The sequence below is a fragment of the Haliotis asinina genome, chromosome 1 (genome assembly GCF_037392515.1).
Source record: "Haliotis asinina isolate JCU_RB_2024 chromosome 1, JCU_Hal_asi_v2, whole genome shotgun sequence".
In the NCBI taxonomy this organism is placed as follows: Eukaryota; Metazoa; Mollusca; class Gastropoda; order Lepetellida; family Haliotidae; genus Haliotis; species Haliotis asinina.
The window spans coordinates 50613049-50630350 of NC_090280.1; the positions used below are offsets into that span (position 1 = coordinate 50613049).

Sequence of the window (17302 nt, forward strand, 5' to 3'; positions counted from 1 at the left end):
CAACTTGCAATTTCCATAAATAAAATAAAAACGCCGGCCTAATGCATACATGATTTGATGGCTAGTATGTAATGTTTGGCCATTTAGGATAGATCAAGAAACCCTCAAACTCCAAACGCCGTAAAAATAGTGTTTTATACAATAAAGTTCAATTAGCTTTGTTGTATATTTAGAATCTATCTGCGACATGCATCCTTTGTGTTTACAGCTCCGGAAGTTAGAAAATAAGCTGAAAATTCACCAGCGGCAACTGTGTGGTTCGTATTCATCAAACTCAAATATTTTGTTTCTGTTGTGAACGAGTGATCGGCAAAGATGTGGACTGGTCCCTTACAGAAAGGGAAATCTATTGAACTCTTGTCAGCGTATTTCAGGATTCATGTTGGTTAGAAATTGTTTCCTCGTTTCGTTCACAACTTGTTTAGAACTCATATATAACTTGTACCTGTTTAGAAAAAGTATATTACCATGCATATGGGCCTGTGGCCTTCATACGTAATGATGAAATGTCCACAAAATATGCAGATACAGAAAACGTAATGAAAATGTTCTTTCTGGTGATAGAAAAGAAATTTGGGAGAGTTTGGCCACTACCATTGTGAGACCATTTTAGACAGTATATATTACCGTGGCGTGGGTAAATAAGGCTACGTCGAGCAGATATCATTAGGGTCACACCGTGGCTACGAAAGGCTTAAGGCTTTTGATGATACCTCCTTGATTATCTGGGTGTCTCATCAGAGTCAGTATTTCTCAATGCGTCTCGCATGAAACTGCTAGTATCTCTACCAGGCTCTCTGAGGCCGTCGTAACCGGAAGTTACGGCATATGTTTGATTGGTTGACATCAAAACGCCTGGTAAACGACTGTCTGTGAAGTCTCTGCTTCGAGCAGTCCCAGTGCACGTTCTAGTTCCTGTAAACTCAATTGTCTCAAATGGTTTCAGTCCCATGATGTCCTTGCCGAAATGCATGGACGTCGGGGAATGTACGTGCAGTTTCATTTTCACGATCACATAGTGCTGGAAAGGTGTGTTTAACGATTCTGTCCTCCTCAAAACACCTTCAGTGGATTTGGACTCAGACAGTGGGTGTCAAACACAACCTTTATGATTGGATCCTTCATTCGCCTTTATTATCTTTCATTTTTTAAAAGGAAATGTTCTAAACAAACACTATGCGTTGTCAAAGTGCTTCCGTAATTATGGTGACATGGCGTGGAGTGGGGTGGCGTGGTGCATTGTGGGGTAGATCTCAACGTGGACGTGTACCTGTCAAAACTGTATATGTACAGCATAATGTACATAATATGTGTGGGTTTTCTTCCAGATACGGAAGCCAATGTGAGTATAACATTTATTTTGAAACGAATTTGCACCTATCAGTATCAGGTCAAAGTGACCCCAGAAACCTAGTTTACCGTTTTCATTCTATTTAACACAACACTCTGCATTCAGCCGTTACCATATACCCACTGCCGCGGTCTAAATGTGTCCTTAATTACAGATACAAAAACTGGAAAAGGATGTCAAACAACAACAAGACAACGGTGAGCTTTGTTCTGTTTCCTCGGACACTACCGTATCTTTCATATTAATAACATTGGTTTTGTTAATACCGACAAGGATCGCAAACTGTCACTAAAATATCTCTAAAATATATAGTTTGTTTTCGAAATGTGTTTCTTGTGTCGGTCGTTTATGAAGTGTCATTATACTTACAGCCAGGTTAGAGGACAGACCTAACGTCGAAAATCAGGTAAGGTAAAGTACTTTAGTAGCTCTTATTATGATTGTCATGAGTGACACTGATAAAGCGAATGATTAATAGTTCAGAGGGATGTACAGTATCAAAAGAAAGACACTTATGATTCACAAATCAAAAGAAATACTTGTATTGCTGCACATTGTTGTAAGTTCTTGTGATAAATATTTCGAAAACGTTCTGCAACGATAATAATTATATTGTTGTATCCATATGTCTGCATACATCTTAAATATATTCCAAGCTCAACGCCAATGGTTAACGCCAAGGTCTTGCTTACAATGTAGTTTTGCCTTCCCCTTCTAGGCTCATTGGCCTGAAGTAAGCCTATAGACAGCTAGGGTATCCTTCGTGAAACATAAGGTCTACTCTATCACACCTGTTTCTTCTGGCTGGCGGTACATCTCTTTCATTAAATACATAATATCGCCTTATAAACCCTGGCTCTCTACTGGCTAACCGCATATGCCCTTCTATAGCCTTATATTCACTTGCTCTCAGCTGGCCAACCATATATGGTCTTGTATCGCCTTTGCAGCATGTTGGTAACAAAGCAAACTGCTTTCGTTTCCAGATTGGCCACCTGAAGGAGGAAATCAAGGTGCACAAATCTGAAATAGCAAGTTAGTACGGAAACACCCGTTGTGTAAATTTTTTTTGTTCATAAGCATGTAACTGGTGCAGACAAACCAACGCTCTGTGTGTGCGTGCGTGAGTGGGTGCGTGTGTGTGAGTGCGTGCGCGTCTGTCTGTCTGTGTGTCTGTCTGCGTGTCTGTCTGTGTGTCTGTCTGTGTGTCTGTGTCTGCGTGTCAGTGTCTGTGTGTCTGTCTGTGTGTCTGTGTCTGCGTGTCTGTGTCTGTGTGTGTGTTCACCAACACACACTTACGTAAAGAACAGTTGAAACACCCACTCAGATACAGCTATTAATAACCTAAAACTGTCATACTTCTTACCATATGCAGGGCTGGAGTACGAAGTGTTACCAGACCTGATGGCCAAGGTAAGCACTGAATTCTTTTAATGTGCTTTAACGACAAGTATTTACTTAAAAGGATCTTGGCACATGTTTTCTTACATATTTCACAACCGTAATATGATTTCTCTATGACATAAGCAGGTAGTAGAGTTAATTACCAACCTTAATGATACAGTAACGCAACAATTATCTCTGAATATTTTCAGAGAGACGAAGTCAAAGAGCAGCTAGAAAAGCATGAAAAAACCGCCCAAGGTAAAACTGAACTATTACAAATAGTACTTGTTAATTCCTAGTTAACTCGAGTCAGGCCATAAAGTGAGTGAGTTTAGTTTTACGCCGCTCTCAGCAATATTCCAGCTATGTGACGGCGTTCTGTAAAGAATCAAGTCTGGACCTGGCAACACAGCATGAACATCGATCAGTGCAGTTGGAAAGCGGTGACGTGTCAACTAAGTCAGAGAAAATGACCAGTTGATCCCGTTAGTCGCCTCTTACAGTCAGGCCATGAAGGTGTCAAACACTATAGAAATAGTGATCCTTCTTCCTAGACAGGCCTAGACAGAGTATTCTGTATATGAAGTGATCATAACACAATGCCTGCTTTAATGTAACACGAGATGTAATGTGAAATTGGAGGTAATAACTGCTCCCCCTATATATGTACAAAAGGAAAACCTAGAAAATTCAACAACACTCTCCGCGACAGAGCACTCCGGCACTTTGTAGTACATTCCAGATCTCTCAGTCCAAATATAGCACACGTCTAACAAGCTCAAGTCAAATTATAGCCAACGACTGCTCCCAGCAGACATGCACTTAAAACAATGTTACACAATGAATAACAATGCAGCGTTACACTATCCTACTTTCACTGTGTTGCGTGGGGCGGTAGGGGTGGCCTGGTGGTGAAAATGTTCTCTAGTCACTACGAAAGCCCGGGTTCGATTCCCCACATGGGTGTAACCGTTGAAGCCCATTCCTGGTGTTTCCTCGCCGTGATATTGCTGGAATATTGCTAAAATTGTCGTAAAACCCACTCACTCACTCAGGTGTTGTGTGTCTTTTGGACAAAGTCCTTTGTGATGTAACCAGGTTTAAACTTCCGCTGGTAACAAAATTAGCCCTAAAGCATGGCTCTGATTATCATTTTAGCTTTTGCGCTTAAAGTTTATTGTAGTAAGGTATGTCTGTTTGCCTATACCCATATCAGTGTTAACATGTTTGAGGTAGTTACAAGCAGCAAATTATAATAGGCAATATCAAGATTAACGAATTGTACATGAGCTTTCAATAAGTGTAAAGCGTACAATGCGTACAATGACAGCAAAGCAACATGCCTGGTGTGTCCAAGGGCGGTAACTCGTCTATAAGATGATGCATGCTTTGAAAATCCTGCCTCTATTGCAATATTTCTTTACAGATAAGATGGACGACATTCCAGTTCTGAAGCGAAAGGTATGATGTGAGCCGATACTCATTTGATAGACTGGGAGTGCACTGATACATATATAAATGGTTTAAACTGAAATACATGCATACATTATTTCGTTCTAAGTTATCAAGTAAATGACAACTGTTCATGCAAGCCTTATTCCTTCACAAATCTTATATGGTTCACTTTTATGAGATGATATGGTTTTACCTCTCTCCAGTTCTCCACCATGTAAATCATAGTCTTGTTTACACATTTGTTGTTCTTTTTCAAATTGTAGATGGAGAGGCTGATACAGGATCTAGAAAACTATGGTACAGACGTGGCAAGTGAGCACATAGTCATTTCTTGTGTACAAATACTGACCATTAGATCTATGTGAAATAACTAATTCAAACATGGGTTTTGTACAGACTTTTTCTCTGAGAACAGGAGTACAACTGCAATCTATCTCTCTATTTGCAGATGAACGGGAGAAAGTAAAAGATCTATACTGGCAGGTACATACTTTTATGAAGCACATTCCTATGTCATATTTCTAGACCTACCTCGGTACAGATTATGTGATAATGCAAACGCAGCGAGTACGTAATTCTCCCGGGATATGGTAATGTGAACAAAGGTAACCTTCTCGCTAACTAAATGACAACAAGACATCCTTATCGCGCACCCGTCAGTCTCGCCATATGCCTGTCGCGCTATCATGATACACCCATTTTATCCGTACCGCACACCCGTAACACTCGTCACACACTCAGTCACGCTGTTGTCAAAGATCAGCCACGCTGTTGTCCTCTTCTGTTATGTTCGTCATGCCTTTGTCATGGACTTGTTACATTGTAATACAACAGAGACATAGCTCACCTGTTAGTAAAGGGTGGATACATGCCTCGCTCCTTCATCGATGTGATTGTCTCCATAACTGACATCATGGTAAAGTGCATTGGTTTTCTTGCCTGCAGATTGGAAAGTTGGAAAAGGACATTAAGAAGAAAGAATCAGGTGAGTTTTTTTATCTGAATGAAGTGTAGTTTAATTTGGTAGCTGATGTTTATCGGGGACGGTTGATACACTTTGAATATCAGTGAGTGATCTAATATCCAACCATCTGATCAACATATGACGCATCGTCACGGCTCTTCTTGTCTGACGTTCAACACGGACCTGACATGAGGTCAAAGAGTGGGTTAAGGCAAACAATGTGTGAGTGAGATCAGTTTTACGCCCCTTTTAGCAATATTCCAGCAATATCACGGCGGAAGACACCAGAAATGGGCTTCACACATTGTACCCATATAGGGAATCGAACCCGGACCTTCGGCGTGACGAGCGAACGCGTTAACTACTGGGCTACCTTACCGCCCCCAGTTAACAATGGCACGCTCTGGGTGATATTATTGTCATCCACATGCTGCGGTACCACGTGTGGTAAGCATGATACAATTGTATATGTATTTAAGGCTTTGTGTCTCGTTATTCTGGCACGCCGTAATATGAGGGACACACCGTTCCAGATATATGCCTCGACCCAATAATGCTGACCTAGGAAGAATCAGATCGAGGATTGATTAAGTAATTTGTTTTCGTTACCTTCAGATCAAATGAAGACTGTGCAAGAATTAAGGACTGAAGTAAGTACAGTGAATAATTTTAGAACGTCGTGAATTTAGAATGATAGAATGGTAATTTGATTACCAACACTAGATCCTGCAGTCGCAAGTTTATTTACATTATTTTATTAGAAACAGACACAAGTGAAGGTCCAGGGTAGAACAGGCCTTCAGCACCCATGCTTGCCATAAAAGACGACTGAGCTTGTCTCAGGCGACTAACGGGATCGGATGGTTAGGCACCCTGACTTAGTCGACATATGTCATTGGTTCCCAATTACGCTGATCGATGCTCATGCTGTTGATCAATGGATTGTCAAGACTCGATTATTTACAGACCGCCGCCATATAGCTGGAATATTGCTGAGTGCAGCGGAAAATAAACTCACTCACTCACTTCAAAGACATTAGTGCGGACACTGTAAGCAACGTTATAACGACTTTGCCACATAACTCCACTCTAGTCTCTGGTGCTTGTCAAAGCAGAGGACAAACATGGACAACACGACAACAGATCAGCATTTGTCTGGAGCGTGATGGTGTTTGGAGTCACGAACATTGATCCTATAGTTTCTCATACATTCACAGAGTGTATATATACCCTTTAAATCCACCAAGACTCGAAAACAATGAACTGGATATTGTTTTGTAGTCTCCATTCTCCATTTCACCTTGTAAAATGAATACTGTCACTTTCCTGGCTTCTCACACGTTTATTTAGTCAGCTGCTAACTTCCAACAGATCCTGGTAAAATATCATATTCTGAGTCAAACTAGAATCTTCACAATTTTATATCGTATAATATATACTCTTCAAAACAGTAGGGGATCTTCATTTTTTATTTACGCTTAAAAATATTTAGGAGATTTATCGGTGCCAATCAATGTTGATATGATATTATTGAATGTTTTGAGAGTGCATCACCATTTGCACCACAGTGATTTGGAATGTAGTCGCTTTTGAAAGACTATTGGTGTATGGCATGTAATTTGCATGTATACGATTTTCATTTTAAAACAAACGACTAGAAACAAACACTAACAAATGTGTGATGCAAGATGGGTGTCAAAGTTAATGTTCTAAGAGGTTTCTCGACCTTCTTCAAAAAATGTCAAGAGTCAAGAATGGGACCCCGTGCACGTGTATGAGGCTACTGCATTGTGCACGTGCACATCATGCGTTATGTTTAGGGGTGGTAATAGAGAGAAATGGTGGCATTCATAAGATGTCTATCTTTGAAACGTTTGTTAACATTTACACTTTCTATCCAAATTGATAGTTCATTATCCGCTACTTTTTTGAAGAGTATATCAAATATAGGACACAAGGAGGTGGTATAGAGGTTGTCATGTATTTGTTAAGGTCAGTAGGATGAACTGAGAATAATCACAATGAATTCTGGTGCCCACCCTATTTGTTTTTAAGCTGTATGAACGCAATAAGCTTTCAAATACGATTTTTTTTTCCTGGCACTGACGGACATCGGCCATTCTGATACAGAAAGTTGACTGGATGGCCGTAAGCTTAATTACATTGCCAATTACACATTGAAAATGTGTACTTAGTCTGAACTTTACTTCTTAAAAAATGGGGGAAAACGAAAAAGAATAATAATTCTGCCTACCTATCCCAAATTTTATAGAGGTGAAATCGGAACATGTGTTTTTGTGGCCTTACTAGGGAGTCGGATCATTGCTCCTTCAATGCGCAGACGTCTACCAAGAGCATCCCAGATGTACTCAACTGGATTCGGGGTAAGGTGACCTTGACGGCCAGTCACGGACGTTGCTTCCTGTGTTCAGCATGTTGACTGTATGGGATCTGGCATTGTCACATTGAAACAGCAGGCCTGGACCAGGTGCCATGAAATGGAATACGTTTGGGGACTAGCACGTGGTCGCGGTAAACTGCAGCCTATAGGTTTCCACAGATAGCCAGAAGTCGGGAACGGGCTGTCAAACTAAAAGCACCACAAACAAACCATGACACTTCCGCCCCAAGATCTGTGCCCTGTACACAACACCTAGCATAACGTTCACGGCTTCACCTCCACACTCTCATCATCAGCGAATCTGAGAGTAAATCTTGTTTTATCACTGAGGACAACTCGATTCCAGAATCCGAGTCCATCGGAGGTGTCGTTGGGACAAGAACAAACGCTGACGTCGATGTTGTGGCGTCAGAATGGTTGTGCAATATGGTTGTCGAACCCGAAGGTGGGCAGCTCGCAGGCGTTTCTAGATGGTTTATATCGGCGATCGATCCCGTAACAGTTCATTTCTGGTTCCCATATCAGTCAAATAACATTTGACGGTTCTCTGCTTGTGACGTCACACGTCGACCCGGCCTAGGGCTATCAGCACTGGTGCCAGTTTTGTTGCGGTCGAGTCTGTAAACAATCCGACTGCTGCACCCCACTGTCCTTGCAACGTCACTTTCTGACATTCCCATGTCCAGCCTGCGAACGACTCGTTCATCTGTACACCTAGGAGGTACGGTACCAGAATTGTCTGTTCTTCCTAGTGCTTTTTAAATATTCTTTCACTTTGTACAGTTGCCGAGAACATGTGCGATCGAATGCACCTGCAATGATAACACCCCGTGAGCAGTGGCTCGTAGGAAAACACTATTGTGAGGTGCAAGATGTTTGGATTGACTTCATTAAGCTGTGGTGACTTTTTCTGTTGTGGATCAATATTGTGATACCCCAAAACTGTTTACTAAAACAATTCATATTTTTATTTATAAATATAACTTGTGAGGTTTTATTTTGACTCAGTATATTTTGTTCAGAGAGTTAGCATTACTTAAATAAATGTATGTGTATGTACTGTTGAAACTTTGTTCTGACACAGTTGGAACAGCATAACTAAATGTTCGAGTAGGTAATGTTCATGCTCGGTTCTTCCAAACGTGCTGTCTGCAGTCAGGTATACATGTTGTTCCTGGTTACAGATGGAGACTTTCAAATCTGAACACGCCAAACAAGTCGAACAAAGCCAACATCTCAAAGGTACGTACGATGCGCTATTTTGTGTGATTTATATCAGACGGGGACGTGGGTAGCCTAATGTTTAAAGCGTTCGCTCGTCACGCTGAAGTTCCAGGTTCGATTCCCAACATGGGTTAAGTGTTTGAAGCCCATTTCCGTTGTCCTCCACCATGATATGAGTGTTTAGTTTACGCTGCACACAGCACATGGGCCAGACAATCCAGTGATCAACAACATGAGCATCCATCTGCGCAAATGGGAACCGATGACATGTGTCAACCAAGTCAGCGAGCTTGACCACCCGATCCCGTTAGTCGCCTTTTACGGCATTCATGGGTTGCTGAAGACCTATTCTACCCTGGGACCTTCATGGGGCCCACAATGTATGGATAGGAAGAGATATTTCAAGTTAAAAATGTTGAATGCGTCTGCATGGGTTCTTCCCGCCACAAGTAATATTTATAAACTGATATATAGTAGAATCAAAACACAACACAGCAATATTACTAGAGGATTCACAAAAATAACCAAAAGCCCCCAAATTAAGTGCAATATATAGCGTTTAACCCACTTACAATCAGTAGAAGAAAGAATAGGTGGAAACGGAAAGGACTCTTTCCAATACGTCAGTACTGAAATCACGAAATAATAAATACTGAGTTTTCATTATTTCCAGATGAAATGAGAGAGTTACGAGAATGGAAGGAACAAGTGAGTACTGCTATTGTTTTCTTCCTATATCATGTCAATGTGATTCTCCATAGACTCATGTCACTTCAGCGGGAGCTCTTCTTCAGTAGTCAGTCAGAAACGTAGGTGACTTTTAAGGGACCATTTTACTGAGTACTTATGCAATGGCGTTGATGTCTTGTTTTACACGCTAAATAGTAGCAGCGTTTTACATGGCTCACGGACGTGCGTCCAGTTCGCACCAGTTTGGAAAATGAACGCAGAAAACATCGAATAGCGCATCCATAGATCCGCATCCACACAAAAATACCAATAGCACATCAAGAGTAGTATACGGTATCTGTTATTAATTTTCACCAATCAGTCATAACCAGTGGCTAGTGGAAATTCCATTCTCAGAAGTAATTATCTGAATGTACTCAACACAACAGTACTCTACAGAATGCCCATAGTACTGAGAAGGACCAGTAAAATAATGACTTTTGTAAGTCATGGTAAAATCCTGTAGTATTAATGCCAAAAAAGGGATAATTGTTTATTTCATATCCTTTTCATAGATGGCGAAACAACAGGATGAACAGCTGAGGGAAGTGCAAAACCTGCTGAAAGGTGTGACCATACATTACTTAAACAAGAAACGCATCTACATCATTAAGTACAAACATGATATGTTAAATGTCTACCAGGCACCGTCTAGCTTCTCTGTCTGATGCAACATATGTCATATTTGGGATTTCACTTTCTTAGTAAAGTACAAATTCTAGTACTTTTTTAGGTTGAGTCCCATCCGGGATTCGAACCCGCACCCTCAGAGTCAGGCACCTAATCGCCAGCACACAAAGTCAGCCGCCTAGCCCGCTCAGCCACCGCGACTTGCTCACAGCCGTTGAGCTGGATTACTGACGACTGTTAAACTTAACAAACAATTTGTACGTAAGCAATACTCGCACAGAAGATGAACAAATACGCCTTACATTGAGAGGATAACCAGTTCAATATGCTATGAAGTAAAACATTTATTCTATCTTCAGAGGAAAGGATTGCGAGGAAAGCAGCAGAGAAAGAGGTAGATATATCATTATACGTTAACAGCCATAAAGTAAACAGTCCATTATTTACTAACGATAGTATCTTTACAATATATCCCATGAAATATTCTTTCATAGACTGAACTTACCAAGTAAACCCTTCTTCATGCATCTTCGTACTTCGTTACATCGGGAACATTTTTAACGTTTTAACTAAAGCCTCCATTACATACTAATGGTTTATCAGTTAAATACTAATTTTTATAAACAGGGCCATGTGTCAACCTATGTAAACATTGTTAAGGTTGATATTAAGAAATATTTGCAATAATAAATTACATGACAGTACCATGAACAAATTCTCATTGCAAATTGTGTTTTGGAAACCAAGTTACAACAATCTATGAAGTGTGAACAATTATATACTCTGATATTGCCCGTCTAATATACAATAACTTTCACTGTTTCAGATACAGGAACTGAGGAATCGTGACGTTGTGGATGTGAAAACCAGCCCAGGTTTGACACAACTAACTTCATTAACACTTTCCCTTCAGCAAATGAATGTATATAGTGAAGGTCATATATATACTGGCTTTACGCCGTAACGCACGTTTTAGTAACAAAATAAGAAACATTCATGCATGCATCAAGATTAGCAAATATGTTACCATGAGATCAGAAGGATTTTTAAGCAGCTCCGCATCACAGAAACCCGCTAAGAATACACTGGTTGTTTTAGCCCGTAAGGTGATCACAGGTACATCTGCAAGTGGACATCTGCACAACAAATACAGTTACTTAGACAACCATCTGGCAACTGAAGCTGACCGTGTAAGGTTGTTGTCATCGGTTATGTTTAAACTGGAGAACTAGTTGAAATACTGACACGTATATGTAGGGTGATTTTCATCATATCCAAGCAGTGAAGTGTGAAACGAGAGGATGGCTCTATTGTGGACTGATATATCACTGTGTAACGTACTGATGCTAATTCTAGTGACGCTTGTGTCATGATTGTTTTGTGTATTCTTATGTATTTATGCTACTAATATGACTACGTCGATACCGATCTACACTTAACCGAGTTAACCGTTCATATTTCCTTTCCCCTTCAGTTCCAGGTAAAGTGGAACCACAATCTTCACAGGCACATACGATGCAGCAAGGGACAGGTTCTACAGGTATGACAGAACTTTGTCGAAATGCAGAATAATGATTGATGCAGTAATACTGAGTGAGATCTCCATGGAAACCTGTTCCTAGTGTGACACCAGTACACAGACTAATTGTCTAATACTTGCCTTAGAATTTACGAACAAAATTGCATCAAATGATTCCAGGTTGGACACTATTCCATTGTTTCCCAGTTCGCCAACAAAAAGAATCCTTGGTAAATTGATGTTCATTGTGATAAAAAAATAAAAAGGCATTAAAACCTTGAACTTTTGGTCTCAAAGTAATCATGTTTTATGCATAATATGCCGTGGTGACATCTAGCCCTGATGCTAGGAACCACTATCAAATAAGTTGGCAGGTATTGTGTTGACAGTGATCTAGCAGGAAGGACTACCTGCTACCCCGTTAATCACTCAGTATCAGGGTGTATATGCCTGATTCGTGTTCAGTTAAAGTATGTTCTGCTCCAGTGTCAAGTCACCTGACGACTTCGACCGACCACAAAGTGAGAGATGAAGCTGAACAACATGGAGGTAAATCTCTGTCTGAACAATGTGTTTGCCACAGTGCGGTAATGTGATTGAGGATAATTTTTATATTTCGACCAGGTTTTAATGTCCCTCCATTACTAACTGTTTATTCCCAAGCTGCAACTGAAATCTGAACCTGAAATCTGTTTGTAAAAGGACAGTTAAATATTTTATTTAGTAAAACATGTATTCTATCTTCAGAGGAAAGGACTGCGAGGAAGGCAGCAGAAAAAGAGGTAAATATATCATTATACATTAACAGTCATAAGAGTAAAGATTCCATTATTTATTATAGTCTCTATGGTATCTTCATAATATATGCTATGATTTAAGTAAATCCTTCTTCATACATTGGAAGTAACAGGTAAATGCATCTTCATACTGTGAAGTTATCAAGTAAAATACAAACGTTTAAAAGTAAGGTTTCCTTTACACACCAATGGTAATCAATTAAATACTCCTTTATATATTTGAGTTTGGAAGTAAGGCCTCAATTACACACTAATATTATTAGGGAAATAATACTTTTTATATCCATGTTTTGAAATGAAGTCACCATTATGCACTAATGGTATCAGGGATATACTCCCTTATATATCTAGGTTTGGAAGTGAGGCCTCCATTACACATTAATGGTATCAGGGATATACTCCCTTATATATCTAGGTTTGGAAGTGAGGCCTCCATTACACATTAATGGTATCAGGGATATACTCCCTTATATATCTAGGTTTGGAAGTGAGGCCTCCATTACACACTAATGGTATCAGGGATATACTCCCTTATATATCTAGGTTTGGAAGTGAGGCCTCCATTACACACTAATGGTATCAGGGATGTACTCCCTTATATATCTCGGTTTGGAAGTGAGGCCTCCATTACACATTAATGGTATCAGGGATATACTCCCTTATATATCTAGGTTTGGAAGTGAGGCCTCCATTACACACTAATGGTATCAGGGATGTACTCCCTTATATATCTCGGTTGGAAGTAAGGCCTCCATTATGCACTAATGGTATCAGGGATATACTCCCTTATATATCTAGGTTTGGAAGTAAGGCCTCCATTATGCACTAATGGTATCAGGGATGTACTCCCTTATATATCTAGGTTTGGAAGTAAGGCCTCCATTACACACTAATGGTATCAGGGATATACTCCCTTATATATCTAGGTTTGGAAGTGAGGCCTCCATTACACACTAATGGTATCAGGGATATACTCCCTTATATATCTAGGTTTGGAAGTGAGGCCTCCATTACACACTAATGGTATCAGGGATATGCTCCTTTATATATCTCGGTTTGGAAGTGAGGCCTCCATTACACACAATATCACTTTATTATACACAGGGACACGATCATTTTTATAATACCCATAGTATTAGTCAGGATAAAGTTTACAACATGTAATGCCTCAGTAAAACTTTCAAGCAGTATTTTCTAAGAGACGTGAAGTTATTCCTCTACTGTAGGCGTCTTATATATACTCAATTGTGCTATCCTCTGCGTTTAATATGTCAGCAGCATGTGTGAACATAGCGAAGGCTGGTCATACCAGATACATCGTGATTACAATAGTAAATTACATGACGGCATCATGAACCAATAATTATTCTTATTGCAAATTGTGTTTTGGAAACCAAGTTACAACATGCCGTAAAGTTTAAACGATAACATATTCAGTCTGATTTTGTCCGACTACTAAAAGCTGAATTTTCACTGTTTCAGATATTGAAGAATCGTGACGTTGTGGACGTGAGAGCCAGCCCAGGTTTAACATAACTAACTTCTTCAAATACTTTCCCTTCAGCAAATGCATTCATATAACAAATGTCATACATACATAATTTACGATGTAACGTACATACTAAACAAATGTGAATGTGAAAAGGCAACAAGACTTCTGGTGAAACATCTGTTGCATGGTTATGTTATCTTAGGCAAGATTAGCAAATATGTTTCCATGAGATCAGAAGGATTTTTAAGCAGCTCCGCATCACAAAACCCCACTGAGAATACACTCAATAGCCCGTAAGGTGATCACAGGTACATCTGCAAGTGGACATCTGCACAACAAATACAGTTACTTAGACAACCATGTGGCAACTGAAGCTGACTCTGTGAGGTTGTCATCGGTTATGTTCAAACTGGAGAATCTAAATACTGACACGTATATGTAGGGTGATGTACATCACATCCAAGCAGTGAAGGGTGATACGAGAGGATGCCTTGATTGAGGTCTGATATATCATTGCGTAACAGTGACGCTAATGCTAGTGACGCTTGAGTCATGTTTATGTTGTGTGTATTCTTATGGTTCCTATCCTGCTATTATGACTACGTTGATACCTATCTACACTTACAACATCCAACACTATTTCTGCTGGAAGTTGTTGAGAGATTACTGTTAATATCTCCTTTTCCCTCCAGCGCCAGATAAAGTGGAACCACGACCTCCAAAGCCTCACTCGATGCAAATGGGAACAAGTTCTACAGGTAAGACAACACTTTACCGAAATGCAGAGTAATGATTGATGCAGTAATACAGAGTGAGACGGGTGTATTTCCATGGACACCTGTTCTTTGTGTGACAGTGTAACACAGACTGATTCTGCAATACGTGGTAGTACAATGTGGTACAACTTCCCAAACTGGATTGCAAAGTTCCTAATGCCTTAGCATTTACGAAGAAAATTACATGAAAATAATTCAAGATTGGACACTATTCCACTTTTCCCAGTCTCTCAACAAAAGGAATCCTTGATGAATCACTGGCCATTATGATAAGCAAGTAAAAATACGTCAAACGATAACAATAACTTGAACTGGTGCTTGTTTCAGTGTAATTATATTCTAGGTATAATATGCCGTGGTGACATCTAACCCTGATGCTACGTACCACTATCCATAAAGTTGGCAGGTATTCTATTGACAGTCAACTAGCAGGAATCCTACGTGGCACCCTCCTGATCAGTCGGCATCAGAGTGTGTAGATCCGTGTTCAGATGAAAGTATTTTTTGCTCCAGTGTCAGGTCACGTGGCGAGTGGGAGAGGCCACAAAGTGAGAGGCGAAGCGGAACAACATGGAGGTAAAACTCTGTCTGAACATTGTGTTTGCCATAGCGAGAAGATGTGGTTGATGATAATTTTTATAATTCGAACAAGTGTTAATGTCCATCCATTACTAACTGATTATTCCCAAGCTGAAACTGAAACATTAACCGGAAATCTGTTTGTAAACGAATAGCTCAATGTGATATAACTGAACAATAATTATTGTATTATGACGTCACTAAGTTTTACAAAGTAATGCGAAATAGAACAGTGGAGGTTCAGTACAAATTCGCTCAGTAATACAAACACGGTGATTATGACTGTAAAGAGATTGTAATTTTCACCTTGTGAATGGAATTAGCGCATTATTAATGCACTTGTCATTGTTATAATCAGGGTAGAATATTTCTGTCTACATATAGCAGGGGGCAAAGTATATTCTTGTGATATTAGGTGCCTCACCCTGAGAGTGGGTATACGAATCCCGGAAGGGAATCAACCCAATAAAAGTACTACAGTCTGAACTCTACTGAAACAGTGTAATCCCAAATATAACATGTTAGGTTCGAGTTCAGGGTACTCGTTTCTGTTTCAGCGTCACAGAAGACATCACTTACAGACACCGCACCTAGTATTGCCACCCTCCTTGGGATCTGTCGTGACGGGGACGTAGACAAGTTGAGGGTCGTTCTGGGTCAGGGACGTATGAACTTGAACCGTGGAGGGGTGACCGGGGACACACCTGTGATTGTTGCAGCAGATAAAGGGCAGAAAGATGTAGTAGAGCTTCTTGTGAGGGAAGGAGCCGATGTGTCTCGGGTGAACGATGTCGGCAACAACGCCCTCCACGTGGCCTGTCGTGGAGGACACGTTGATGTGGCAGAGTTTATCCTGTCCTTGAACAGAGTGGACGTCAACAGTAGAGGATGGCGAAGCCGGACCCCACTGATGGAGGCGGCAGCGAATGGGCGCAGAGAGGTGGTGGAACTCCTTATGAAGGAAGGAGCAGATGTGTCACTGAGGGACGATGACGGTAACAATACCTTTCACTTGGCCTGTGTGGGAGAACACTTGGAGGTGGCAGAGTTTTTGCTGTCACTGAACGTGGTGGACGTCCACGCTAGAAACAACTACCGACAGACAGCGTACAGCTTGGCAAGATTCAGGGGGCATCAGCAAGTGATGGAGTTCCTGGTGTCACGTGGTGCTCGCTGACGTGCCGTGTTGGTGCAGAGAGTGAAGCTGTATGTCGCTACAAACGTGTTTGATGAGCTGTGCGTGCGAGTGTGCTTGCGCGTGTTTATTTCAAGCTTACACTATACGTTGTGTTGATGGTTCGGGTGGGCCTGAGTGTGGCCGGAAATGGCTGATTTGGAGTCGGTTTTTTTTTTCTTTAGATGTCTGATGTTCCTTGATTCGCGGGTTTAGGGGGTGGGACCACTCCTTTGAAACAACATCAGTATCCTAGAAACCAACCGGCCAACTTACAAGATATGAAAACTCTTAGGCAGTCAAGATCAAACGACTTAACCCGACTATTACCAGAGATCAATCTTAGACAAATCTGATGGATAACAACTTCTTGACTAATTTTTCACAACGCGTCTAGGTCAGTTCTTACTCCTGTTTCAGGTGCATGAACTCAAACAACCGCCATGTATATATATTCTCCTTGTGCATATGGTGTGTGTCATGTGTTTGATAGCCAAACGTCACGCCCACTGCAATAAAGAATTTGTCTATTAACAAACTGTGTTCCTGTTCGTGTATATGAAAATGAAAAAGTCTAAGAAAACGTTGTTTGTCATTTGACGTCTCTACATGGTGAGCAAGTAGAGAATGAACTTGGGACAGTTAAATGTGATGTGTGATTAGCGTCGAAAGTCCACACATCGAACCAATTCCGAGCTAATGGAACGGCATGTCATCCTAATGATGGGACAAACAGATCACCGACTGATATTATCTGCTGCTCATGCAAGTCATCGATTTTTCATTTTCATTAAGTATGATAGTGTTCTGTATGTAAGTACGACA

The 17302-nt window shown here is 40.6% G+C and overlaps 2 protein-coding genes across 2 annotated transcripts in view; one reads left to right on the forward strand and one right to left on the reverse strand.

Moving 5' to 3' along the window:
• Window positions 1-17015, forward strand: part of LOC137273379 (ankyrin repeat domain-containing protein 17-like) — a 32662-nt gene extending 15647 nt beyond the window's left edge. Inside the window, exons 19-42 of the mRNA XM_067806007.1 lie at window positions 209-257; window positions 1329-1342; window positions 1506-1548; window positions 1723-1757; window positions 2338-2386; window positions 2727-2764; window positions 2947-2995; window positions 4164-4198; window positions 4456-4504; window positions 4641-4675; window positions 5138-5177; window positions 5772-5806; window positions 8742-8799; window positions 9455-9489; window positions 10026-10077; window positions 10500-10534; window positions 10967-11015; window positions 11615-11680; window positions 12146-12208; window positions 12407-12441; window positions 13939-13981; window positions 14641-14706; window positions 15238-15300; window positions 15861-17015. Of these exons, the coding sequence (XP_067662108.1) occupies window positions 209-257; window positions 1329-1342; window positions 1506-1548; window positions 1723-1757; window positions 2338-2386; window positions 2727-2764; window positions 2947-2995; window positions 4164-4198; window positions 4456-4504; window positions 4641-4675; window positions 5138-5177; window positions 5772-5806; window positions 8742-8799; window positions 9455-9489; window positions 10026-10077; window positions 10500-10534; window positions 10967-11015; window positions 11615-11680; window positions 12146-12208; window positions 12407-12441; window positions 13939-13981; window positions 14641-14706; window positions 15238-15300; window positions 15861-16480 (1656 nt within the window). The 3' untranslated portion in view covers window positions 16481-17015. The remainder of the gene's footprint in view (window positions 1-208; window positions 258-1328; window positions 1343-1505; window positions 1549-1722; window positions 1758-2337; window positions 2387-2726; window positions 2765-2946; window positions 2996-4163; window positions 4199-4455; window positions 4505-4640; window positions 4676-5137; window positions 5178-5771; window positions 5807-8741; window positions 8800-9454; window positions 9490-10025; window positions 10078-10499; window positions 10535-10966; window positions 11016-11614; window positions 11681-12145; window positions 12209-12406; window positions 12442-13938; window positions 13982-14640; window positions 14707-15237; window positions 15301-15860) is intronic.
• The window catches only part of LOC137293001 (vacuolar protein sorting-associated protein 33A-like), a 182185-nt gene that overhangs the window by 7217 nt on the left and 157666 nt on the right, over window positions 1-17302 (reverse strand). The window lies entirely within an intron of this gene.